At 41.8% G+C, this 27,612-nt stretch overlaps 1 protein-coding gene and 1 long non-coding RNA gene across 2 annotated transcripts in view; one reads left to right on the top strand and one right to left on the bottom strand.

Moving 5' to 3' along the window:
* Positions 1–578: 578 nt before the first annotated feature.
* LOC148322406 (uncharacterized) overlaps positions 579–27,612 on the bottom strand; it is a 31,246-nt gene continuing 4,212 nt past the window's right edge. The window contains exon 3 of the long non-coding RNA XR_015846664.1: positions 579–1,444. This is a non-coding gene — a long non-coding RNA (uncharacterized LOC148322406). The remainder of the gene's footprint in view (positions 1,445–27,612) is intronic.
* The window catches only part of pitpnc1a (phosphatidylinositol transfer protein cytoplasmic 1a), a 29,057-nt gene continuing 9,770 nt past the window's right edge, over positions 8,326–27,612 (top strand). The window contains exons 1-2 of the mRNA XM_088317303.1: positions 8,326–8,709; positions 25,840–25,988. Coding sequence (XP_088173429.1) covers positions 8,662–8,709; positions 25,840–25,988 — 197 coding nt within the window. The 5' untranslated portion in view covers positions 8,326–8,661. The remainder of the gene's footprint in view (positions 8,710–25,839; positions 25,989–27,612) is intronic.

Here is a 27,612-nt window from a genome sequence, read left to right as displayed (position 1 = left end):
TGTTTTTTTATGAAGGCAGACAAAGCTCTCCAGAGACATCCCACTTTGGTGGTCGCAGCTCGCGAGGAAATGTATGCAAGGAGCCGCTTTAATCTTTCATGAGACCTTTACCTGAGGAGTGATAGATGCAGCCCGTCTTGTATTTACTCACTGTCATGTTTCATTCCATGATTCAAGTTGGGTGTGTGTGTGTGGGGGGTACTCCTACCGCTTCGGATAAAAAAAAAAAAAAAGAGCTGGCAACATTTACTTCACATGCATGAGAAGCTTTCTACGTAATGATAACAAATGTGTTACTGTGTCACTTAAAAAAGGTTCCGCTGACGCCCGTGCAGCTGTGCAAACAATCGTTATTATCGCAAGCATGCGACACCGTTGTTGGCTATTCTGCCAGCCCGTGAGAAAGGTCAACTGGTCAGATTGCACTGGGAGCGTAATTGTGGAGGAAACGACGCCTGCACACTAATTCATCGAGCGGCAGTTTTAAATTTGAACATTTCTTCGATGAAATTGTTTTCATTTATTCCCAAAAGGCACGGCATAACAGTCACAACAGGCATAGAAAATAAGATAACAAAATCATGCAAAGTCAGCTTTGTGAGATTGTTCGCCACATTGTGGGCGTGTCCTCCGAATGCACTCAAATCACACGTCGCGATGCTGTCAATCGAATATGACGACTTTACGCTGACAAATGGATGCTACCTCATCCAGCAGATTTCTTATGTCAACACAAACACGAGAAAAAGGTATTTGCTCAAAACCTTCTGTGGCTGGAATATTTCCCAACGGGTTGTCATGGTAATGAAGGGTTACAAACACACACACACACACACGTGCACACACACGTGCACAAAGACAAACTTATTATCGGTTTATGTACCATCTAAATTCATGAAATGATTTCTGCCACCAACTGCTTGGGCCAATTCCGAATGTTATATATTTATTTAGCATTTAATTGTTTTCGTTAACAAGTTGTTTTAATTATGAATTTATCCTTTTTGGATATCGTACTCATTTTTCCTGTTGATTGGCTGGGACCTTTTGTAACAATTTACGTCTCCGTTTAATTATGCAATCCTTTTTTTTTTTTTTTGCCGTGACCGGTTGTGACAAATTGTTTGGGGAAACGTTCATTTTTATTATTTTTGATGATGATTGCCTTCATCATTTCAATTATTTGGCCTCTGATGGGGTGAAAATAGTATTATTTATGGCTGGGGATCATTTTAGGAGGACAATTGTCCCTTTTTGTGTCACCTTGATGTCCAGTATTGACGGAGGAGCAATTTCCGGAGTCGCCAGTGTGACTGGAAGCTGTCAGCAGTCATTTCCTGACCTCGGTTTGAATGCTGCCAGACGTGTTCCTCCGCCCCACGCACAGGCCAAGTCGACATTCATTTTCCATCCATCGGCATCCCCCTGAGAGAGTGTGAGCTGCCTGAAAGGGAGAAGGGGAAAAAAAAAACATGTGCAAAAGTTCAAAGCTTTTGTTGTAAATGAGTTTGTTTTCGCAATCAACGGGAGGCGGCGGCAAAGGTCAGGGAATCATTGCGACGAAACACACAAGACACACAAACGCGAAAAGAAACTATTGTGAAGAATGACAAGCGCGCAGGCGTTACTTTGCTCAACTCATGTGGAAAATAGATTTTAGCTGCACCATAATGTTTGTACATATTTATTACATAACGGCCAAGCACAGAAGACAGGAAAGCAAATATGATTAGAGGTCACACTGCATCATCACAGAGGCTGCGGCATAGCAGGGAAAAGCTGCTCTTGTCAATTGTTTGCTTCATTGTTTCCACTTAACTTAAAAATGAAGTGTGCGTTGTCTTACGTAGGAATGGGAAGTAATAAGACTTCAGATGTCATGATCTGTGTTTTTTTTTTATTTTTTTTTTTAGTTTTATAAAGAGTCAACGGTGACGAAACATGATGCATTCAAGCCTGCCTGCAAAATTTGTGTTTTGCCGTCATTATGTCGGAGACAATTCTCGGTCATCCAGTGTTGGACTAATGCACTGGAGGAGATCCTCAAGTGGGCAGCAGAAAACGGATACGTAGAATTGTGTGTCATCAGCGTAAGCAATGGGATGATGTGTTTTGCTGTTGCGTTATAGAATCAGTTGAGTTAAACAGGAGTGGGTCAAGAATAGATCCCTGGGGAACGCCACATGGAAAGATTATGTGATCTGATTTGTGGTTACCAAGACAAATTGAAAACGATTTGCTGATCAGCGGCTCAGTTAATTCGAACTCACGTGAATTGAGTTACGGAACGAATGAAACTCGTCAAAGGTACCGCTTTGTTTGTGCTTTTGCGTTTTCATTTCTTTGTGGGCATCACCATGGAGAAAAGAATGAGATCAAACAAGTCAAAAAAGCGGCAGAAGTGTTTTGCATTCAGGTTGGACTAGCAAATAAAAAAAAAAAAAGCTGATGCTAATTGCACTTTTTGAATGACGCTTGTGGAATATTTTCTCACTCGCTGGCTGACTAAAAGCACTCAAGCGGGCCTTTTGTGACTCATTCACGGGCAAAACGTGGGAGGGAAGAACATACTGTAAGTAAAAGGCAAAGTTTTTGCAATCTTCATTTGAAAACATCTCGATACACGGCTTCCTCTTTGGAAAGGGATTTTTTTTTTTTTTTGCAGTCGCCATGGTGACGGCGCGGGAGCGAGACCCGACAGTAGCGAAAGACGGAGAGCTGAAAAGGTCACGCTGGCTGGGTGACTTCTGGCGTACGTTTCTCCACAGAGGACCCACTTGTGGGTTTGCACGCTCAAGATATTCTGGATGTAGAGGATTTAGTAGCCAGTGTGGTGCCAAATTAAACGATTCAAGACTCCTCAAAGTGTGCGGTACTTCGAGTACCGCTATATCGTCTTTTTGCGTTTCTAGCATTGTGTTTGTGAAATTTGGGCAAAATGAATTAAATGAATGTTGAGCTCACTGAAGACTCACTGGCAACCAGAGCAAGCATGAATCCGGTCCAGTTCCCTCTGGGTGGTTCAAGCCGGACAATTGATGTCAGAGTCCACGTCGAGTCAGACATCTAATCAAAATGAGACAAATTAAATTAACTCGGAATTGCTATTCCGTTCTCTTATTTAAATATACTTTGTCCCTGAGTCACGGGCGTGAGCGAAATAGTCTTCCTCCTAATGTATTTCCGCTATGATTTATTCATTTAATCCGGGAGATGCCACTTCACGAGACTCCATATTGGAAGACTTCACAAAAAGATTCAATAGAAATGTGACGTTCTCAAAGAATATTTATGTTTGAATTTATCACGACTCCCTGACGAGCCGGCTAGTCTCCAATCGACATTGCCAACATGGACTCAAGTTTTGTGTGTTTTGACAGCGCACAAGGTGCATTCAAGGACCACCCAAAAAACAGGACATCTCATTATTAGTGAAAACGCGGAAAAAGGGGATTGGAAGTGGTGAAAATGTGACTCGAAGGACTTTTTGATGTTGCGCGAAAATAAAGTTATCACTCAGCTGACGCAGGTGAACAAGTTTGCCTGGCTACAAAGACAAACAAAGTGGTTGGAATGTGGAGATGGATGCGATCGCCCCCACCGCGCGCACGCACCATCATCATCATCATCATCATCATCACCACCACCACCACCCACCTGCCGACACTCTGCATGACAACTCGGCACATGCAAATGTAATTTCAGAGTCAATTTGAATTGCAAAGCGGAAAGTCAGCAACGTGTGTCGTTACATATCCGGTACGTATTTGAGAGAGCGTCAAGATGTATTTGCAAAGTGTGTGATGTGCTTCTGTACATTTTTTTTTCCAAGAAGTTTTTATCAGAAAACAAGACTTAGTGAGACATTTATAAAACTCGCCTATCAGCGATGCCGGGGAAGTAATGTGTTACTGTAACATATCCAGATTTCACAACAGAGGAGCACATTTTTTTTTTTTTTACTTTTTGTCGACTTTTCAAGCAGAGCGTCTGGGAGAGTGACGTCACGTATGCCCCATGTCATGATTTGGGAATCATGCGCTGATATGCCAGTTTTGAATTAACGCTTCTATCTGTACTCAAGTACAGAGTCAGATTACTTTTTGCCCCCTCTGAAATGCGCCCTAATTATTGAACTCGCTGACTAACTGTCCAAGTCAAAAGTGCACGCTCAACTTTAAAGGTCACGACTACCCGGTAACAAGCAATTGGAACTTTTTTTTTTTCTTTTTTACCACTTTTTCTAATCCTGCAGCGCACTCTGCGTTTGCAGTCGGTTCGACTAATATTAGGGGAAGGAAATTTCCTTTTCATGGCACACGGTGAAGGATTCTTTAAATTAACGTTTGCACATCCTCAGCACTTGTTTTGCTCCTAATGCATTTTTTGCTACCCTTTCTGATCAAGTCTGACTGTCTTAAGTCAACAGTTTAATTTCCAGTGCAGGTTACATAAAAGGATGGAGTCACACATCAGCATGCAAATTTCAAATATACCGTATTGTGTCTGTGTGTGAGTATTTCGGATGCCGATTTGAAAAAAAAAAAACATTTCTGACATCAAGTTTGAGATTTTTTTTTTCTTTCTTCTGCGTTGTCATTTACAGCGATGATGTAAAAAAAAAAAAAATTAAACAAATCCCACCCGTTGCTGAATTTAAACAATTAAAACGCTGTATAATTGTTATTATGTTCTTATTACTATTATGATTATGAAAACATGATTTGTCAGGGGGAAAAAAAAACAAGGGCACATTTTTTTTCGACCAAGTGTTCACAAATTCTATGCACCAAAGCGTTGCTTGTTGTGAACTAAGTGATGTATAGCAACCGCTGTCGCCATAGTGACGTGGAAGCAGCAGCTTAGAGGGGCGTGGAACTCGGCTGATGGGCAGTGAAGGGATGATAAGCACATCCAAAATGTGTTATGACCACTGTGATGCGCTGTGTTAGACGCTACACACACACACACCCCCACACACCCACACACACATATTTCCCTCTTGTTCGTGTGACAAACATCACACCATCACACAAGCATTACTGAGCAGTTGTCATTTCATCTGCAAGTGGAAATGCAAGCTGAGCCTCAAGATGGGATAGCCCAAAAAAAAAAAAAAAAAGCAATCACTCCCCACTGGCAGAAAATTGAGATTTGCTAATCCATTATGCAGGAGAAAATCTTCCGAGGTTCGATACCTCGCTAGAGTGCGAAACGGTAAAACGAGCCGCTTCCCAACTCATCTGTTCAACTTCACGTCCTGCATGTTTGAGTCGAAGCAAATCAAAGAGGCGGAGAGCGTCGCCATGGTAATGGCGCGGATGGCAGCGCGTCAAATGCCACTTTGTTGCCACGACTTTCAGTAGTTGGCTGTCTTGTGTTCAGCAATCATCCTATTAAATCAAGTGAAATAGAAAAAAAGTTGCCCACCTCACACACACACACCATCACCTGGATGCCATGCCATCATTAAGCCGCTAGGCCACACCCACCAATCACCAATGTTTTTTTCCCCCTCCCCCTTTTGACTGATGCTGCTTATTAATTTTGTCCCCGCTGCTATGGAACTTGCTGAGAAACGAGGCGCTTTCTGCGCGGTAACAGAGCGGCTGCGAGGAAGTGACGGACGTTAAAGGCCAGCTAATGATGTGGAGAGGCGAGGAAGGCAGGTCTCTTAGCAACAGCTTCTCCTCGCCGCCACCAGCACACGCTGTTTGTTTTCAGCGTGCGGCTGTGTGACAGCAGATTCAAACGCGCCGGCCAAATTGTGGCAGGTAACATCGGGGAGAGCGAGAGAGCAAAAAAAAAAAAAAAAAAAAAAAAAAGGTGCTTTTTGGTTTTCTGTTCTCAATCCAATTAGAAACGTTGCCTTGCGGTAACTAAGGAAGTTGAGCAACATTTCTATTTGTCGCACTTTAATTTGCCGTCTGTGTGGGAGTCAGATGATCAAAAGTATCAATTAAATCTACTGAGGCGGTAATGTGCGATAAGCTTAATTGTGTTTTTCGAAACACATGCTCACACAGCTGCACAGCAATCGCAATCGACAAATGTGTTTTTTTTCTCCTTCTGCAAGTGTGTATAATATTTTATTTCCGCTAAAATCCCCGACATCGTATCTACATGAGTGTAAATAAGCAATGAACCGATCATGTCGATAGTCACATCGTTTTAACCCTTCACACGAGAGACATTTGCACACAAACAGTGCAGCAACACATCACCACAGATAATACACCGACACTCAGAGACATTCTTTATCCTCAGCCAAAAATACTGACAGTAGTTGAGTGAAATACTTTTAGTTTTTTGTTATCTAATTACGTTATTAATATATGTTTTGATAAATAATTCAAAGGGGAGAGATGAGCGTAGAAAAGGAACAAATTAAACTTGTACCTCAAGGCAACACGGCACAAGTTTCACAGTCGTTACGGCCCCCAGGGGGAAAACACGACTACAATGTGGCCAGACAATATAATGAGTTTCACAATTAATTGCTCATTAGAGCTTTTATTTTAAGTCTTTTTAGAAAAATCATTTTTCTATTGATGATAATGAGGCGTTTGAGACTTGATATTTGCACAACGAAGGATCCATCATCTTACAGACTCACATTTGCAAGAGCATGGCGCCCTCGTGTGTTCAAAATGTCAATTACAACTGTCAGAAACGTCCTCTTATTTTGCGCATTATATTATTCCTTCCATTTATCGTCACATTTGAAAGCAGTTTGATTAACTTAAAGTTGTTTTTTTTATAGTGATTGTGCAAATTTGGCCCGTCATTTGTCTCTTGGATTCGTATTCACAAGGCAACCGACTGAAGCATTGTGTTGGCTGCACAGGTAACTTAGCAACGAATTGTTGTGGACAAGAAGCAGCTTGGATTGTGTCCAAAGGCCAACAAAGCAGAACACAATGTCCAAAGTTGGAACGGCTCAACATTACCAAACGGAACCAAAAGCGGTAGAAGTGTATTTAGAATATCATTAGCTGAATAGCATAATTGGCTAAGCCACTCGGGAACCTTTTGCATCGATTGATACTTTACATATTACCATGACCTGAATGACAGCCAATCTACACAGACGGAAAAAGGAGCAAATGTTTTTTTTAGCCAGCACATTACTATTTTTTTTTTCATTCACACTATGACATATTGCGTTAAAAGTGAATTATGCTAATATTAAGCTAATGAGATTCATACAACATAAAAAATAGCCTACAACACTCCCTTAACCAGCTCTCTAGTGACATCTGCCTTTGAAAAGGGGGAACTGCATATAGGGCTGCTGTAAATTAAAATTATTTTCCACTACCATACATTTAGAAGATGTCAGTATTGGATTTTTTTTTCATAACTGTCAAGCATATACAGTAGCAAAACTACGGCGAGCAAATACAGGGTACATACATTGCCTTTTTTTCCGCTCCATTTATTTACCACTGCTGTGTTGCTGTATTATGGGAAAAATAAACCTTGGATGTAACTTGCCGTTTAGTACAAATAGCTAGGGAATATCTGGAATTTGATTCATATTTAGATGGATGTGAAACCCTGAAGGTTATTGCAGTCTGTAATTTCTGTAATGAGTTCTTACATTAAAAGGTGACGTGTAGTACATACTAGCAATCCATTTTAAAATGCATTCCGTCAGCGAGACGTTTTTTTTTAACTATAAAACAAATTACGTCTACATTTCAGGACCAAGGTCAGCTCCCATTCGATACATTTCACACAGACAATGTCATAGTTGAGAATCAGAATAATTGTCATAATGTGCTTTAATTTTTATCAGCACAGCATATTTGTTTCGAAGCATAGTACACGAAATATGTAGTTATGTAAATATTGTTGTTCTATGTTTTTATTCTTATTATTGTATTAAAGGTTGAGGTTTTGTGTGATATGATTTAAACCACCTCAAAGTCTATTAAATTTGTTTAATTTGTTCTCTTTTCAACTCAGTTAAAATGCCGTTTGTGACTTTTATTAATTCGCTGAGGTCATAAAGCGTTGTCAGCACTGTTTTTTTCCCAAAAAACAAACACAATGAAAATTTCCTGTCTCGGATTCCAAAATAAAACCAAGCTGACTTTTTCATACACGGACCAATAAGACATAAACGCACGTTTAAAGATGCATTCGGGTTAGTCGTTAACACAAGGAAAGTTGCTACTCTAAAACGAGTCAAGTTGCCTCGGCTAGCGTTTCAAATCACCATCAATTAATTTATTGTGAAAGCCCCACTTTCCGTACTTCCTGTTCCGCCTCCTCCACTAACTCCCACTTGACTGCGTCGCTTCAGTTCAGACCGCCGTGTTCTCCTTTGGCTGCGCGGAGCAGCGCGGAGCGGACTTCTTGAAACGCGGTGATTGCTTCTGCTACTACAATTGTCTTTATTTTTGGGGGTGCCTCACTTTGAAACTTGCCACTCAGCAGATCTCAAGCGAGAGGAGGACGAAATAAAAGTGAGCCTATCATCAAGGTGGCATCTGTGAACTTTACAGCATCTTTGGGAGCAGACGGGCCGAGGACAAACAAATGGCTGTCATTCCTCTCAATGAATGATTGCCACGGAAAGACTCAGTTGAAGCTTGGCGCGTCAGACGCAAGTGTGCCTTTAAACGAGAACAAGAACATTTTGGGGTCAAGACTATGTTGATGAAGGAGTACCGCATCTGCATGCCCCTCACTGTGGAGGAGGTAAGATTTGCACATTTGAAATTAATTAGCCACTAAAGCTTTACTTCACCTTGACTTTTTTTTTCCTATATTGGATTTATATTTATTAAAAACACTCATATCTCAAATAATTTTTTCCTCACTATATCCGTTCCAGCATTGCAACAAAAAAATAGTAATGTGCTTTCTTTTTTTAAATAAGAAAAACTGCACTCTATACTTTGTGTTGCTTAATAAAACATCCTAATGACATAGTTGAATTGAATTTAAAGAACTCAACAGTTTTTATATCTCAACATAATTTATGTTTGTCTTATCTTTAACATTATAGAAAATGTTATGGAGAGATCTGAAATAGGCACACTCGATTTGCTTTTGCTTTAGCGGGCCATCTGAATTGCATGTCTGGCCCGATTTGGCCCCCCAACCTTGGGTTTAACACATTTGACACTTGTGTGGATTTGGTGATTGTGAGGGAGCTGGCACCAGGGGGAGCTACTCTCCTCTTTAGCACCTCTCTTGTGGCTTTTGGATGTACGGCATTAGAGGGGGCTTGTGTTCAACATCATCAGTTTTTGGTATTAATTTTGTCCAATCAAGGCTTTCGGTGCATCTCATCATTTGGACTGACTGCAAAGTGGTTATGTGAGTTGTCCTCAGCTGAGTTAACGACTGGAATGCGGAAGTAAAACGATGCTTATGGAACACGTGCTGGTTTTGAGCTCAAGCCTCGTAACCACAATTCACACTGTTCCTGTATGATGGTTAGTAGTCGATTTGTTTGTTTTTTTTAGATGATGAAATTAAATGGTGAAAAGAATTATTTTTTTTTATTGCAGTCAACTATATACACCCGTTACCTCTCCCAAGGTCCAACATTAACAGCGGCCCGATGGCCACCATGCTAACCTGTCCAAGCCACCCGTACAAATTTTATAATTGAATACGATGACATCAGCGCGCAACATAAATAATTCGGAATTTGGTTATTTATTGCTTCGAAATATGGGCTAGTGCCAGTTCTGGCACGGCCACCACAACTTGACTCATCAAGCCGCCACCCAAGAAAGGGTTAATGTCAGCCCGTGTCCACAAATGTTTTATTGAGCACAAAATTGGCCGGAAGGTTTGATTGGTTTATGGCGTGAGGTAACCTTCCACTTTATGGAATCATGGCGTCTATAAACGAGCGTGTTGCCATAGTGGCTCGCGGAGTCGTTAGCCTGAAATGGCGTCGTTGGCGTGCTGTTTGCGAGGCCCATTTACTTTGTTTTATTGTCTTTACATTGGCTGCAGTTGGAAATTGAACTCATCCATACTTTGGGCCCTCTCCCCGAAGTCTATTGATCCTAATCTTGCTTGATGGGGACGTTTTAAAGCCTTAAGTGGTTTCTCCGAGTTCTATGTTTGTAATTAACGGCGGGCTACTTTATCACATTTCGACTTTAAGGCCTCTTAAGTTTCGCGCAAGCCAAAGCGGGAGACCAACTGAAGGCAAGCAAAATTAAAGTTGACATTTCATTGCTTCGCCCAAAAAGTGTGCATATGCTGTCCTGAAATGTGAACTTGAATTGGTAATCAAAAAACAGGATGTGTTTATTTTAGCTTAGTTCAGGCGTGGGCAAACTACGGCCTGGGGGCCACATGCGGCCCGTTAAACGTTTGAATCCGGCCCGCTGAACTTGAAAAAAATTAAATGGAAAAAAAACTTCTTACTGTCTTATTTTCTTAATACTGTGGTTTTTAAAAAACATATCGTAATGCTTTTGTTCACTTTCATTTATTTTATTTTTTTTTCTCCGATAAATTGAGGTTACCAAAACACTCCTGGTCCGGCCCCTCTGTCAAATTTTATAACCCTTTGTTTCTAAGCATTTCAATGAGTAAATCATTTTTAAAAATGGCTGACGAAGGGAAAATACTTTCAAAAGAAAAAACAGTCAATACGTTTTTCATGTCATGGGGCGCATGCTGAGTCATCACGAATCCGAGCCTTGTTGAACAGCTCAATCTTCTAAATGTGAAGTGGTGTGCTCAGGAAAAAGCAGCTGAACGCGCCTCGATCACGATTCGTCTCCAAACAGGCCGTTTCCCTCATACACTTTTTGAAATGGAAGCATCGGGGGATTGTCAACAGGCGCAAACAAATTAGGGTCATTACGAGACACAATTCTGCTTTAAGTCCTCATCGCCGCGCTGCGGCTTTTCAGCATCGCCATGCAATGTAGTTTTTTTTTTTTTTTTTTTTTTTTTTCATTGTGGTCGTGATGATTATGTTATCACTCATGTTGCATGAGTGAGCAGATTGGATTGAAATGGCAACACAGACTGGAATAGAATTAGATTAACTCATTGACTGCCATTGGCGGAAAAAGACGTCAAAGATCCATCTTTTTTTTTTTTTTTACTCGGCTGGTAGTGAATGAGTTAAAAAAAAAAAATACCCTAAGCAGTGTAACTGAGAACAAATAAATATAATTTCCTACAACAAATCTCAAATTTAGGTTGTAAATGTACAGTGGAAATAAAAAGTCTACACACCCCCTGTTCAAATGCCAATTGGGAGTTAAAAAATAAAAGTGCAATGATAAATCATTTCAAAACTTTTCCAATATTATGATAACCTATAACCCGTACATCTTAAGCCCCCAAATAAAGTTCAGCTGTTCTTGGCACTGACGGCTATTTTGAACCGTGTTATTTAGTATTACGGTACATTGCACTTTCTGCTTATTGTTGCGTACGTGATGATATTCATTCATTTTGCAATGTTGTGTAACAGCAAGTGACATCTTGTCGTGTAAGGTCAGTTTTGTTTTGATTTATCCTGTGAGTGTGCGTGTGTGTGTGTGTGTGTGTACATATGTAGATGCTCCATGCTCCATGTCTGGGCCGCGACCCAAAAGGTTGCATTACTGTCTCCCGTTGTGTTTTGGCTCAGCGGCCTAACTAATGAGAGTTCTGCTCCCCTTATTGTTTTCCGCAGGAGGTTGCGAAGCTCGTGACCACACACACACACACACACACACACACCCCCACCTCACGCAAATCAGACACACACAAACACCAGCCGGATACAGTGTTGATCAGCCAGATGTCATAGGATGAGGCATTTGGGAGACGACAGGTGCGTGTCAATAAGGTGCTGGATGACTCGAGGTGACTCAAGTCAGCAGAATTTGCTTGTGTTTTTGGCACAAGAGCGTTTTCAAACGCCGCGCAGCTTCCTCTGTAATTAAACCGATGCGAGTCAAAGAGCCTTTTGAGATGGTTGAGAGCTTTGATTTGATTTCCACCACCGGCATGATCATCTCCCTTCTCGGGTGAATAGACGAATAAATGAGCTGTGAGTTAAGAGCAAAAGCAGATCTCTCTCAATTCAATTTTTACTTAAGACTGCAAAAAAAAAAAAAAAAAAATTGCAGTTTAGTCTACAAATCGATTAATACAGTCATTACTGCTACAGCAACATCATTCACACAATCATTTTGGGGACACGCAGCAATTATAAAAAAGGCGATCTATTCAAATGTCAAGTTTTTTTGCGGAGGGAAAAAAAGGGATCGAGATAAATCGTTTGAACTTTTTCTCATTTTCCCTTGACTCTGCTCATGATGAAAAGAAAACTCTACAGCGGAATATGGTGACGTCGGCATCACCATGAAACACATTGGCCATAAACAATCGCCCAATTTTTGCCGATTTTTCTCTTTTGTAAAGTTAAGCATTAAAAGACCCAAAAATATGAATCGGTTAATTAGAATTGAATCGTGCAAAATATCATAATCAGCCGGAGTGTTACGCATCATATTGTCATCAGAGCCGCAGCGTTGGAGCCCACCAGCGCCCGCTGCCAATGGCAAAGCAAGCAAACAGTTTCTCAGCATGACATTATTTGAAGTGCGTCCACATTTCGTGGCCTTTGATCAAAATTCTTGTTTTGCTTCCTAGCGCTCGCGCAGTCTGGCTGCTCAAACACTTTTCCATTTGTCCTCTCGCATTGATTTGCTCACTCTTAATCGTTTATTTGGCATCCCTTTCATCCTCCCCGGCGAGACGGTGGGCGGCAGGTCGCGTCTTTTTCAGAGAAACAACAAGTAATTGCGATTGATTTGAATGTTTTTATGTTATCTGATGCTTCCCTTTTTTGATGCGCGGCGATCTGTTGCGAGCAGAGAAGCTCTCACACCGCGGCGTTATTACTTATGCACCGGTGGATACGTGCAAGCGCTGTGCAGTTTCTCGTGCTCTGTTTTGATAAATTTCATAACTGTTAAATGTTTTCTTGCATGCGAGCGTAGGCAAGTCGATGTCTTTGAATGTTATAGTTTCAGTTTCTTTGCTAGCATTAAGTTCAACTGATTTTATTAGGGTTAACATGTGTCGTGTTTTTAAATACACAATGGGTACCGTATTTTCCGGACTATAAGCCGCTACCTTTTTTCTAGATTTTGAACCATGCGGCTAATACAGTGGTGCGGCTGTTCTGCTGATTTTTCTTTCACCAGTAGGGGGCGCTCTATAGTTCAGAAAATACGCTCAATAAATCTCGATTTTTTTTTTTTTTTCCTTGGGTCTGTTCTGTTTTAATTAGCAAAGTTGTTGCCGTGTTTTAACAATCTGTTTATGTACCTTTATGTGCACTCACAGTACAAAATCGCTCTGTACACGCTGTAAACAACAATTTTTTTTCCAACAGAAAACTGCGGCTTTTAGTCTGGTGCAGCTTGTATAACTTTTTTTTTTTTTTTTTTATAAGGGTTGCTGCGGCGTATAGGTGTGTCTTATAGTCCAGAAAATACTGTAATTTGTGTTCAATTTAATTGGACAGCAAACTTCCACTCAGAGCTGCAATAAGCAGCCCGAAGCCTAATTGTTGATTAATTGCTCACTATCTGCCAAACTGTTGCTTGTTGTCAAGTTAGCCGAGTTGAGTTCATTGCCACCGTACAGCGCAGTAAAATTCCAAAAATATATATATCCGCGACTGGAATATTGAAAATTGAAAAACTTTGTCACATCATTTCAATGTCAAGTCAGAGTGCGAGTGCTTTAGCCGTCTGTGGAAGTTCCATAGCGGCGCGACAATAGCAACGCGAATGTCAAACACGAAGCGGCAAAGCGTCTTCTATTAATAGCAGAGAACTGACGACTAAATTTAAAGCCGGGACATTTGGTCAGGTGACTGAATCAAAAGTGTCCGGGTCACCGTGACGCATGCAAAGCATTTTAACAAGTGCACTTGAAGAGACACTCGAATGCCACAACACGGCGACCGTGCGGATTAAGTTTGATGATGAAAAATGTGGAGCAAAAATCTGCTCAGTTTGTCGCTGGTGGTTCAAGGAAGAAATGTCAAATGAGGACTGAAGGAAAGGGAAAAAAAAAAATTGATAATGGACCACGGTAAATCAAAATTGCAACCTTCCTTGACAGTACCTTCTGTGTTCACATATTTTTTATATCATGTGCTTCTCGGATGGAGGAACTTTTTGTGATTGAGCCTCCAAATTACCCCTCAAAAAATAATTTAAAAAAGTTATCGTTTTTTTGTCTATAACCTTTGTACTTAGTTTTTAGTCCGTATATTTTTTTACTTGTACTTAATCAGTGGAATCAAATCAGTACTTTTTTTTTTTTTTACACAAGTATCCAAGTACTTTTACTTTTGCCTGAAGACCACACGCACATTGCATAATGATAAGGCATGATGCCGATAACTAATCTTTCTTTAGAAGTCACGGAATCCGTGCTCATATTGGTGGAGAAATTCCACCATTTCCCTCACCCCCGGAACATTCCCTGCAGTTGATTCGGACAAATGAGTCTAATAAGCGCAAATCGAGTTGTGACAATCTCTTCGGCCGCGACGTTTGTCCCTCTTAAATTAAAAACATGAATCAATATAACGCTGCAGGGTGCTAATGACGAATAAAACCGAGTGTCCTTCGCTTCTAGGCCCCTAAAGTGTCCTTTCAATTAACATTGAAGTCATATGGCACTTGCTATTGCTTTGACCTGCTCTGCCCTGGCCTTTATTACCTTCCAAATGTTCACAGAAGATATTTGCACCTTTGCTGTGCAGGCACGCTCAATGGGGGGGGGGGGGGGGGGGGGGGATATAAATTGGCGCCCTCTCACTCACTCAGTGTGCCCATGCAGCTGTGAAGACAACACTGCATTCATCCTTCACACAAACGCACGCACACACCTGCAAGGGCTGACACACTGCAAATAAATCCCACACAGGCCAATCATGAATAAATCATCCCCGCTGTGATCTCGGAGATCTCAGGATTTATTTGAAATCTGCCATATGAATCCCTCCCCCCCAACCCCGCTACGAAACACACTTCCCTTAACGAGGCTTCCTGTGACATTTGCCATCAATTTATGAGATCTTGAAATGTTCATTATCTCTTATCTTGTTCTAGTTACACTTCTGTCTGAGCAGTGTGAAAGCGAGGAATAAACATGAGGTTCATTTGGAGGGTGTGCTACATCATGTTCCGCTCAAGCTAAACCTCACCTCCATCATCTCGTCGGATGTGTTGAGGACGTCAAAAGCTTTTGCCTGTCAGATGCACGCATGAGGAAACAACCAATTTAAGGGAATTTTGACACATTGCTCAAGGGGGTGGGGGGGGTGGACCTCTACCATTTTCTCATGCTTTAATTCCCTCCATCATGTGACTTCGCCCATCCTAAAATGTAGACTTGATTGTTGTAACAATCGTCTGACTGGACTCCCTCAAAAGATCATCAAACAGCTGCAGCTCATTCATGAACGCTTCAGCTCAGGTTCTGACCAGAGCAAAGAGATCGGAACATTTACTCCAGTTGTGATTTTAGAAAAGAGCTCTTCAAGTGTCAAAATAGAATAGAACAGCTGATTGGAATAAAATAATACATTTTCATTCATTTCAGCAAATATTATAAATAATAAGAATCATAAATCAACAATCAAAAAGTCTCCGAAGGAGGAAGGCAAAGAACTAGAGCCTGAAGTCTAGCAAGACTCGACATGATAGAGGAGACACAGGTGGCTAAAGATGGCACAGGACAGTCAGCAACAGGAAGTCAAACCGGCATCACAAGACAGGAAACTCTTAATCTGTCGTCAACACGCTGGCTAAACAAGACGCGATAGCGGCCGCTGACAATAGAAGCGAGGCAAACAGACGGGGGAGGTATGGGACAGGTGGTGGCAGAGATGCGGCGTGAGAGACGGATGGTGCGGGGTTAGCAGCTGGCCATGTCACAGCCTGCGCCGATCACAATGTATCAGGACGCAGAAGTGAGCACACGTGTAAATGTGCTCCGAAGTGGCGTTCATCACCACTCATCTCTTTGGATGTGTCATTGAAGGTTTATTTTTGTTCCAGGGCGCCCACAGCTGCGATAATTGACTTTTATGTCACTGGTGTGAATACAAATCAACGACGGTGTAAATGGGCTTTTTTATTTTTTTAAGAGAGATATTGGATAGACACTGTTGTAGGCTGTGCATTTGATACTATCTTTTAATACTTCACAATTATAGAAAATATCAATAATAAACCAAAACGCAATATAACAGCACACATCACAATCAATATTTATCGCATAACATGACAAAAAGCAGAAATGCAATTTTAAAAAATTAAAAAAATGTTTTAAAAATCATACGTGCAGAGCAACCATCTATTGCCATAGACGAATATTTTCGTCAATACATTTCGTCAGCGTTGCAGAGAATATTATGTGGGTCTGGAATGGTCTAAAATGGCTGGCAACATGGAAAACAAATGGTTTTAATGATAAAACACGAAACACCAACAATGGGCATCCCACTTAAATCACAATTAAAGTTATTTTGCCAGTTTTGTTTGATGTGCAAACCAATGTTGCATCCAAGTGGAAAAAGCAATTTAATTGTACCACCAGTAATGAGACTTGATTTTGAACGTGTCCCAAGTGCAAGTGGGAGTCTGTCTTTTTTTTTTTTTTTTTTAAATCTTCCTCTGGCGAAAATAGTGTTGAATTAAAAATAACCTCCAGTTTAGGAATATCTGACATGGATATAACCATTTCTGACTCTTACTAAATCCTGTAGATGCTTTGGAGTTTAAAGTTGTTGCAGGTCGACCGTGTATATCGCCGATGAAAGTGTCTCTGTTTGAAAAGCAAAGTACGAGATTTGACTTGCTAAGTCAACGAGCTACATGCGCTTGTGAAAAGGTTGCCAGTGAAATTGAAATGAGGCTGTTTTACAAATTCACATAATCACATGCAAAAGTGCAAAAAAAAAAAAAAAACTATTTTGGGCCCCACGCTTTGATGGTATAAATTGAAAATACAATTTTCTAGGGCCCACATCCCTCTGCTTGTTACAGTTGAAATTATTACAATGAATGATCGTGAGCGCATAAGGATACGGTGTGAATGTACAGTGTGCTTCCATGTCTACTGCAGTGTCCTTGGTTGCTATGGGAACAACCCACAACTGATGGAGAGATCTTGAAGATGAAGTGTCCTTGTGTGAGCGTTTAGTGTGCACCTGTGCGTGCAAAATGGAAGGTCAATGACCCCCGGAACGAGTGTCTCTCCTATTAGTTACCCCGCCTTCGACATTTAAATGAAGACTGTTAAAAAAAATAATTCATTCGACCAGTACATCCCGTGTGCCACTTGCTCAGGGTCTAACGCGTACAACCTTGACTCAGTAAACTTCATTCATACTTGTAAATGTGTAGAAAAGCATTTCCCGTACGTCTGATCTATAGCGGTGAAAGAACAGGCCTGGATCTTTGATTCAGTTTGCTTTCGATTTCTGTTACGTGATATATAATAAACAACTTTGGGCCCCTGGCTAGTCGGGGTTTCATTGTGTTGTAAAATGAACACTATCCACTGCGAGTTTGGCAAAACAAGGACGTGTTCTTGAACTTGAGTAAATTGTATGATGCGATGCAGCAGTTTGGCCGCCGTTAGACTTCTCAAACTGGCGCCGAACTGCAATTGGAGAAAGAAAAACCTCTCGCCAGGCAGAAAATTTAAAACGCCCCCCCCCCCCCCCCCCCCCCATGCAAGGGAATGATTTGCTTACCATAACTGTTAGATTCTGATGGCCTCAGTCCTATCCGAATGATAGCTGAAACGAAATAGAAAAAGTATGTGGTGACTTTTGGAGCACTTTGCATTTGTCTTGGGACTTTTTGTACACCTTCCATGCCTCCGACTAACAAAAAGTCTGAACGCTTAAAGTTGCGTCTGCTCCCCTTGCATTCTTCTGCATTTCTCTGCTTTCTCCGACTCATTCCTTACCATCTGTCTCCGTCTGAGCAGGTGACGCAAGACATATGCCGTGTGCTCCACATGCATAATAAATCAGATGGACTCCCCCAAGCAAGCTGAAATTCAACTTGTACCAAAAACCCCCCAGAGAGCGCAACCCGGGGTAGACGTGCGGGCTTACGTAACTCGAGAAGAGTCTTGTTTATCAAGACGCTCAATGAGCCTTGCGAAGATGGAGTCGCAAAGTGCAAATGAGGAATTCCACCGAGCACAAATGTGGAGTGTCACCTTTTGTTACAGTCGGCGAATATAAAACCAGTCTCACGCCACACCTCTTTGGCATTATGAGCTGCGTTTCTGAGTGTGGTATTGGAGGGCAAGAAAAAAAAAAAAAAAACATTTTGAGCTGAAAACTTGTGTTCTTTGAAAGAAATGATCACCATCCGGGTAAAGGATGCTGGAGAAGTGTCGTTTGTCACCCTAGAGGAGGAGGAGGAAGACAAATAGTCAAATCCTCTTATGTAACGGCTCCCCAATCCGCCTGCTCCCTCTGCAGCGCTTTACCTTTCGCTACGCTCGCAGTCCTTCTGATCTTTTCTAGCTCAGCTCAACCCCCTCCCATCCCGCCTTTGCCATCTTCTCCCCGTCTTTTGAGCGGGGCCCACACAGTGTGCCGCGAGGCAGGGAGTTAAAAAAAAAATACAATAAAAAAAATGTGAGGATCCGTAGTGAGTGATCTTGACGTTACGCAATGAATGGTTGAGTGACCTCAGACACTGCAGAGATGCAGGGTGAAAACACGAAACGAGACGAGGAAGGAGGACGAGTGTCTACCTGGGAGTATTGGCGTGAATCTGCAGTATATATTTACAGCGGTGTCTTGAGGGGCGAAAAAAAAAAAAAAGAATTCAAGATAGTTCAAGTTGAAATATTTTGGCACGCTGACAGACGTATATTGTTTTCCTCTCAGGTCAGCACTGACTTAAGAGGATAAAGAATATATGACTGAGTACTCTTACATTGTCTGTCTACCATCGAAATCGACATGACAAGCTGAGATTCACCCTCTAATCTTTATCTTCTGCGCAAAAACGGTGCTGTTCTTGAATCCAAAGCCGTTCAACGCTGCCATCTACAGGGATCTGCCTGTCATTACAGTGGTTTGTTTGTTTGTACCTAAATTTGACAAATAAGCGTAAAACAATCGTCCTCTGTTATGCTGACGGTGTTACTTTGTTTAAATGTTTTTGGGCATCTTTTTAATTCCATCTTGTTTAAAGGAAGAAGCAGATGTAATTAAAACGCGCACAAAAAGGGCTTCGGCGAGTCAGAGCTTCCCGTTTCCTCCTGAATAAAACGGCATTGAATTTGTGTTGACAGCTTTATTACTCTTGGATTTATCTTGTAATCGAGTGCTTGAGTGAGGCGGTAAAATTAGAAAGAAAAAAAAGGGCTGCTTGTCTTCTTGTGTAGAGCCCTGCCATTCCCTCTTGTGCGCATGCGGCCCAATCTCATTGGATCAAACTATCACAGGGAGCTTGGCTTTTTTTTTTTTTTTTTTTTTTTTTTTGCTGAATGGAACAAATTCAGTCAGCCGTGCGCCCGCTCTCAATAGCAGCGACACTTAGGCTTGTGCTGAACCAGCAAAGGACATACTGACGCCATTCGGCCGGAGTCCTTGGGGAGAGAAGGGGCGGCTCGGGAGGACGAAGTCTGACATGGAATGAAGCGAGTCCAACTTGTAATTGATTTGCTAAAAGCATCTCAAAAGGACGACATAGCAAATTAATTTTGCTGTATAAATATACAATAGACAATATATATATAGCCACTATTGGGAGGCAACCAATCAGAGCTCAGCATTGTATACCCTGTCTTTTGATTGGCTTGTCGCGTCAATCTCAGCGTTGACCCGGTCTACTTCATTTCTGTTGCTGACAAACTTTTGCTCCACACTTGAGCCCATTTAATCAATAATGAAGTGAAAATGAGTGGGAGGAATATTTACTTAGCCAGACAATTTACAGTGTGTGTCCCTAAATTTGTTTTATTTGCGGCCATTACATTTCGGGACACCGTGCTCCTATAAAAAGGTTAGTCTGGAGCCCAGCACTGCCTTGCCTGCAGATATCTCATCTCAAGCACTTAAAATACTAATCTAGTCAATAAATACAAATCATTACACTGCTTTGACGGAAAATGAAAATTCCGCAACAATCTTGGACAACTTATCATTTCAAAGATTTTCTCCAAAGATTTTCTCACTGAAGCCCAGTATATCTTTTTGGGTCCCCTCACTCGGTTGCAGTCTTGACTTCCTGTTATGAGCCCAGCTCACACCGTCCTAATGGATTTTTTTTTTTTTCTTTCCCCCACAACTCGGTTGCTTGCTCCTGTTTACACGTTTATTTATGGCAGCGGTGCTCTGTTGGAACTGCGAATCTCTCAAGCTGCCTGGAGCACAATGTCGTTTATTACAAAGTGAACCTTACTCGCCTCTTTGCATGATGGCTGATAGTTAACATTATTCATGGAGTTGGATTTTTTATTTTTTTTTTACGTTTGTACTTCTTTGTTATGTTGGTTGCTTTCATTACGAAAAAAAAAAGAAAAAAAAAAGGACATCATGTGTTCCATGTTCTGTTTTCATTCGGCGGTGAGATGGAGCTCGGTCAAGCAATAATCCACGGGCAGAGCCACTGACAGAAGCATTCGTGACATTTTTAATCCTCCCCTATTCGAATTAATGTTTTTTTGGTTTTTTTCCAGGAATGTTCATAGTTGAAAATTCTTAGAGGAGACAATCACTTGCTACCCCGTGAGATTATCCAATGCATTTTGATAACTTGGAAGCTCCTTAATCTCGGTTTGCCTTTTATGAGAGGATTTTTGGCAAAATGGTTCGTTCCACTTTCACGAGGCGTGCGGCTGCATCGTTTCTGCAAAACACAGAAAGACGACGCCTGTGGGAGGAAAGGATCGTTTTCTTTTGTGTTGTTAATTAAGGTGGTTTGTTCACTTGCGGACGGTCAAATTATAACACAGGAAACCAATTTCAGCCCATTTTATTCGCCTTTAACCTAACTTCTAGTCGAGTAGCATTTTTAATTTGCCATCCCTTGTCCTCAATTTGTCAGTGACGATTGATCTTTTGAGACGCTATTGTTAATCAGGCTGGCGACGGATTTCTGACTGATCTTTCGAGGCTTGCAGTATATTGTGTTTTATGTTTTTTTGTAATCAGCCATAGAATATAATTTTCATATTTGATCAACGTTATACACACTTTGCACACTATTTAGCAATAGTAGTAGTAGTATTTAGTGGTGTGTGTGTGTGGGTGTGTGTTCATCATCGCTTAAATTTAAATAATCTCCATAGTTTTTTTTTGTCTTTTGTGACACCCTCTGTAGTAAATTTAACATTTTGGTCAATCACAAGCAAATCTGTAGAGTCGAGGTCTGCCACGTTCACGGTGATCTCATCCAAAAGAGACTCAATACTGCCATCTGACTTTTCTCAAAAAAAAGTTAGTTGACGGCAATTGACTTTGACGGTCCTCAAAGAAATAATTGAACTCCTCCAAAAATGTACCAAAGCGGAGTAAGCCAAGTATTTGTACCCAACATTGCACTAGGCACAAGCTATTTATCTCTTTGGTACAGTCGCCTCACTTAGAGTACAGCGTGCGCAAAGCAGTAATTATTACATTGTCTGTGTCTGAATTTTAATCACGTTAGCAGTGTGCCCACTACTGTCTTCGGTACAGTAAGTGTGTGTGCATGCTGACACAAAAAACACTCCTTGGCTGCAGCACAATGACCAGCCAGCACTTCGTCCCCCCCCCCCACTCTCTCAACCCCCCCGCCTGCTGTTGTGAGAAAACAGAGCGGCAGAAAAGACGACGCTTTGATCACATAATAGTCTCCGTCCGTGTCTTTGTCTTGATGCGTTCTTCTTCACGCACGTTTTTGCCAAGGTGGAATCAGTGTGACATGGCAGCGGTTACGTTTGATGTTCCCGCGGTGGCTCGTGCAGCGCTTTAATTGAAAAACATGAGTGTTCTCGCAGAGTGCTACATTTGACCGTCACCATGGCTACCATCGCACTGTCCAATCATTTTAATTATCACATTGTCACAGCGTTTGTTTACAGCCCTCATCTGCATTTTCACTCGCCGCTTCCAGGAGGTTAGGCCTATAGATCTCAGCGCGTCCAGTCGCTCTTGTGAGACTGAAGACTCGCCGCGTGTCATCGTGTGCGCTGACGCGTTAGGCGGTTGTCACTTTACAGCTGTTTGGCGTGGCGCCGCTCAGCTTTAGAAGTAAGACGTAGCATATCGGCACAATTATGGCACGCCTATTTTGTTAGACTGGCGCATATGTACTCACGTAAAAATTGGTATTTATTTTTTTTAGTTTTATTCGGAGTTTTTCTAGTCTGTTTCTACTTTACCGGTTTGGGAATTTGTGTCGTTTTTTTTTTTAATTCACAACTCTGACAGAAAGTAGACCAGAAAAGAGACCACCTAAAAGCAGGTCTAAATTATGGCGCAGGTGTCGATTTTGGTGCGGGTAGACAGATGGTGAGCTCCACGAACACGGGTAGTTGATCTCTCGGCATTTCTTTCGGAAATATGACAACAGCGTGGAACAATCGCCATGAATTGTAGAAATCAATTTTGAAAATATTTTTTATGTATATCTAGAAATGGAGAGCCGAGTGCATTTTGTTTCAGTGTGCCAGGGCAATATTGTTTGTATCCGGGAGCCCGCCGAGTGCCTCTTGCATCACCTCAGAGAAGGTGAGAGCGACGTTGAAAACAAATCGAGACTGCGAAAACAGCTACTTGTGCACCCAATTATGGAAAAAAAAAACACTTTTACGCAGAGAAAGGAGTCTGGGTGGCAAATGTGCAAATGTATGCACATTATCTCCGCACAACAAATGTAAGCAAAGGAAAATATTTTCAAACATTTTTTTTCATGCTTGAATACACCACCGGCAGCCGTCCTCCGAGTGGCGCTCTTGAGGATTTCTGGGCCGCCATCATTTTCACCTTCCAGGGAGATTTAATGAGAGCCATGGTAACAGTCTTGCATCTTTGTTTTGTACTTTGTCCACACACAGGAAAATTCTCACGATGTCATCCGCACATTCTTCGCCGACCTCAACGCTTTTCATACTTTTTACACCAACAACCACCTAAAAACATTGTGAGCTCTCCAAACACCGTCGTCATGACATGACATTCAAATACTAAATAGAGGACAACATGAGGGTTCATGCACCAAAATGTGTGCCTAGGCCTCACCTCATCGGAGAAAAAAAAATACATTTAAAGCATTACAACAATTTATATGTCGTTGAAAATAAAACATTAACAGGGTTTATTCATTTAATTTTTTTTCCAAGTTCGGCGGGCCGTATTAAAGCGCTTAATGGGCCGCATGTGGCCCCCGGGCCGTAGTTTGCCCACGCCTGAATTACATGATTCAATGAAAATGTAGAGAAAGATCAACTGTATTCAACTTAAAAGTTAAATACAACTGAACTGGACTGCAATTTGAGACGCAATGGCGCGCAATTTTTCTAATTTTCTGTATTGGCTTCTACGTCTTTTGCAGGCAACATCATTCATTCTAGCAGCTCCTCTCGCCATTCCGGCTATGCTAATGTGAACATGTACTTAAGTGACAACAAACACGAGCTCCTTCTTTAATCACGCCTTCCTCGCGAGTGACTTTGTCATCCCGAGTGAAAAACGATGCCGCGGTCCAACAGCTGCTCAGTGAGAAACGCAGCGCCTTTCAAATTCCAGCTTTGCTTTCCTCACCTGACAGTCAGATGGAAAATTGTGATGGCATTGTGATATATGAACTTGCACCCTGGGGCTTCTTGGCCGGATTGATTTTCCACCACGCGATCACATTTCCACTCTCTGCATTCCTGGCTTGTTGTAGTTGTTGTGAAGTCGCAAGCTAACATCCCCATGCTGTAGAGTAATCCGCCCCCCTGGCGGGGTTTACGTGCCAGACCCCCAGATATTAAGTACCCTATTTAAATACTCTCTATGCATGTCTTTAAAAACACTTTTAAAATAACCCATTTAAACACTGAGAGAGAGAGAGAGAGAGAGAGAATAAGAGCTATGTTCAAACAGTGCAACAGTGTACCAATCCCGATATGTTTACAGTAAACAAATCTCATTTTCCAAACTAACAAATTTTTTAAAAAAAATTTTAAATTAAAAAAAAAAAAAATCGCACATTATACAGAAATAATACCGCCCAAAGATGTATATTATAAAATCAACCTAAAACTGTCACTTTTTGTCGGCGTAAAAAGCAGGATGACAACAGAAGACATTCAATAACGCCGATTTTTTACGTTTGGAAGCAGAAATCTGAGTCAACTTGGTGATATGATTTTAGTTTTTCATTGATTCCAAAGCTGGCCTCCATTTTATTCGAGTCATATTTATGAATCAACATAGGTTCCCCAACAGGAGGAATCTTTGTCTTGAAACGTGATAGCCATAAAATGACAACGCATGGTCAAATCCGTATTATCAGTCAAACATAAAAACAAGTGATGAAAATATATCAAAAACCTTATGTACTGGACTTTTTTCCTAATTAGCATAAAAAATAACTTAAAGCCATCTCGGACTTTAATTTGCTGTTGACGAGTGTAATTTTCAGCGAAAGCTAGGCCGTGCTGAAATACCACCTCAAACTAAATGAGTGTGCCGCCATGTAGTGGTCAACAGTGGAATTACACCCAATATAAATGAGAGTTTGACCAAAATGCAGTTAATTAATTATAGGAAAAAAAACTACTATGAAACAGGAACCTGTGAGGAGGGGGCCGTTTAACTGTACTTTTTTTTTTCCATGATCTTAACAAAGCGATCCCCCGGTGACACTCTAAATGTGTGTGCATGTGTGTCTTTATCAGCCCTCAACATTCCTGCTGAGTGGCATAAGTCATCATGCGTGCCGGATCCATTTCTCAGACCCGCAAATAGGCATACGAGCAGTCCGAATTCTCCATCTCACTTGCTTCAAATGTATGGAAAATAGTTGCCGCCTGACTCGGCATTCCGGCCTGTCATGAGGTCTAATACGAGTTTGTCACGGGGCCAAGTGGGTCAGAGAAGTGATGAATGAAAAGGGGAGCGGACCCATCCAAATGAAGGTTACTATTGTGTCGTGGGGTCTTAATCCACGATTGGGCGCTTTGTCATTGCACTGTAGACTAATCTCCCGTGGTCGCCCTCGTGGCATGAACGTAAAATAGTTCCTTCACTTTGCCTGTGTTTAGTCTTTACGACCGTTCTAAAATTACAGTGGTACCTTGACTTATGACTACCCCCAATTTTTTTTTTTCATTTTGGCCTTCATGTTGCTGGCCCAAATTCTTCCCGAAGTTCAATGAACATGACCGACAAACGCAAATCCAAAATGAGAACACTCTCAACGAGCTGCAGTAGGCCACAACTCACGCCGAGTCGCTCACACTGAACTAACCAACACGACTCAAGCTTCTCATGTCACTCATTAGGCCACACCCCTTAAAGGGACGGACTGTTAAAATTAGTGTGTATAAGGAATAAAAGCGCGAGCATCAGTGGCATCTGATTTCCTTAAAAAAAAAGGTTTAAGCCGATTAGGTTTCAAACCACACAGCATAATAAAGGTAACAATATATCGCGTCAATCTTTGGGCACCAACGTTTTGCTTCCATTAAATCCAAGGAGCTTTGCGCTTATCACAACGCCACTCAGTCAAGATGACCTTGACCAAGCGAGCTGGACGGAAATGATAAATTCAACAATTACCCGGAATTCTTTGTCTGCCTGCTGTCTTGCAGTACCGCATTGGCCAGCTGTACATGATCAGCAAGCACAGCAACGAACAGAGCGAACGTGGCGAGGGGGTGGAGGTGGTGCAGAATGAGCCCTACGAGGACCCCGAGCACGGATCGGGCCAGTTCACCGAGAAACGCATCTACCTCAACAAGTGAGTGTCATCCGCTTTCAAGCCGGGATTCATTTGGGTGAGATCTTCGAAAATGCTTGTTCCTGAGCAGTATTTCTGTCTTCAAATTAAACCAACTGTTACGATTTGCTTTTGCTAACACTTACATAATATCAAATCTGAATTTTTTTCATGGCATCACCAAGCAGTCCAGTTCTGTTCAGAGCGCTTCGATCGGAGCGTTCATACAATTAATATCAATGTTGATTTGAAAGTACATTTAATCACGACAACATACGATTAACACTCACCAAAAAAAAAAACACAAAAAAAAATGGCAGGAGGGATTTTAAAATATGACGATGTGACACTTCAACATCCATAAGCAGACCCCCAGAAATAAGCTATTGCAATTGAATGTGCGAGATTTCCCTCAGGATTAATGAAACACATATTTATCGTTATTTTTGATCAGGGAAAGATAACACTTTTACTCATAGGGAAAAAAAAAATATCCCGGACAGCGTCAAAGTAGTTGCGGTAAAGCCGGCGCACCAAACGGCATCGTGTCGCTGACAACGTAGCCGTCTCAGAGTTGCGGCAACCATCTGCCACGTTTTCTTCCTGAGGAGTTGCCCTCTGCGGGATCAAGAAACTGTCACACATGACCGCGTGTCCTCGGAGCCCTTCTGTCAGTCTGGCTCCAAATACGGCCAAACCCCCCCCAACCTCGCCCATGACAGCCTACATGCCAGTGTCGCTGCACCTTTTCAACGCTAATTACAATTTTGTTGCATTGGAACGCTTTATCATTATATTTCATTCTCGTCTCTTATTGGCTGGGTGGTCCGGTCCACTTTCAAGGGCCATTTGTCTTTTATAGATGTGGTTCCGTGTTCAACAAAGGGTTAAACGCTGCTTGATGCGAGCCTCTCTGGACAATTGGGCTGTTTAATGATGCAATCAAGTGCACGTGTGTGCGTGTGTGCGTGCGTGTGTGTGAGGTGTCTCGGCCGCACATAAAGCCGCATAATAACGCGGAACTAGTCGACTATGTCTGGAAATGTTCTTCTCGAGGAGAGAAGCGCTTCAGCGGCCCGGTCTCCGTTTCTCTCTCGTTCATTTCCATCAAGCTATTAGCATTCTTCAGAAAAATGTGTTATCGCACGCCACTGTTGATTGAAGAGAGAAACCAAAATACGGAGCACTTCTAATGACAGCCTGGCGTGTAACTCGGCTGCTCGCCGCCTCCCCTGATTGTCTTATTTTCAGTCGCTTGTAGCGTTTTTGATGGAGCTGTCCAACAATCCCGTTCAACAAGCATCTCCCTAATTTCTGTGTTTTTTCTTTGTTTTTGTTTTTAAAGCTGTGACTTGAACAGTTCTCATTACAACACCAAAGTCCCGCCGCGTCCTTACACCTTCTCACATGATTTCTTTCAATTTTACTGGGGTGCCCCAATGAGGTGGCTGTAACATATCAGTATTTTAAAAGTCCATCCCGTAGTTTTATGAGCAAGACCACTGCAGGGCGCTGGTTGTAATCAACATTAACGGAGGCCGTCATGGATGAATGACCTCTGGTAAGACTTTACACTGCTGGATGCTTTGCAGTGCCCGTGCATTTTTCGAACGCTATGAAGCTCTTCCCGTGTGTTTGGTGATCA

This window comes from Idiotropiscis lumnitzeri, chromosome 15, assembly GCF_059441095.1.
Source record: "Idiotropiscis lumnitzeri isolate Australia: NSW breed Sydney's pygmy pipehorse chromosome 15, RoL_Ilum_1.0, whole genome shotgun sequence".
Classification (NCBI taxonomy): Eukaryota; Metazoa; Chordata; class Actinopteri; order Syngnathiformes; family Syngnathidae; genus Idiotropiscis; species Idiotropiscis lumnitzeri.
The sequence above is the reverse complement of the archived record's forward strand: the minus strand, read 5'-3'. Positions and strand labels throughout refer to the sequence as shown.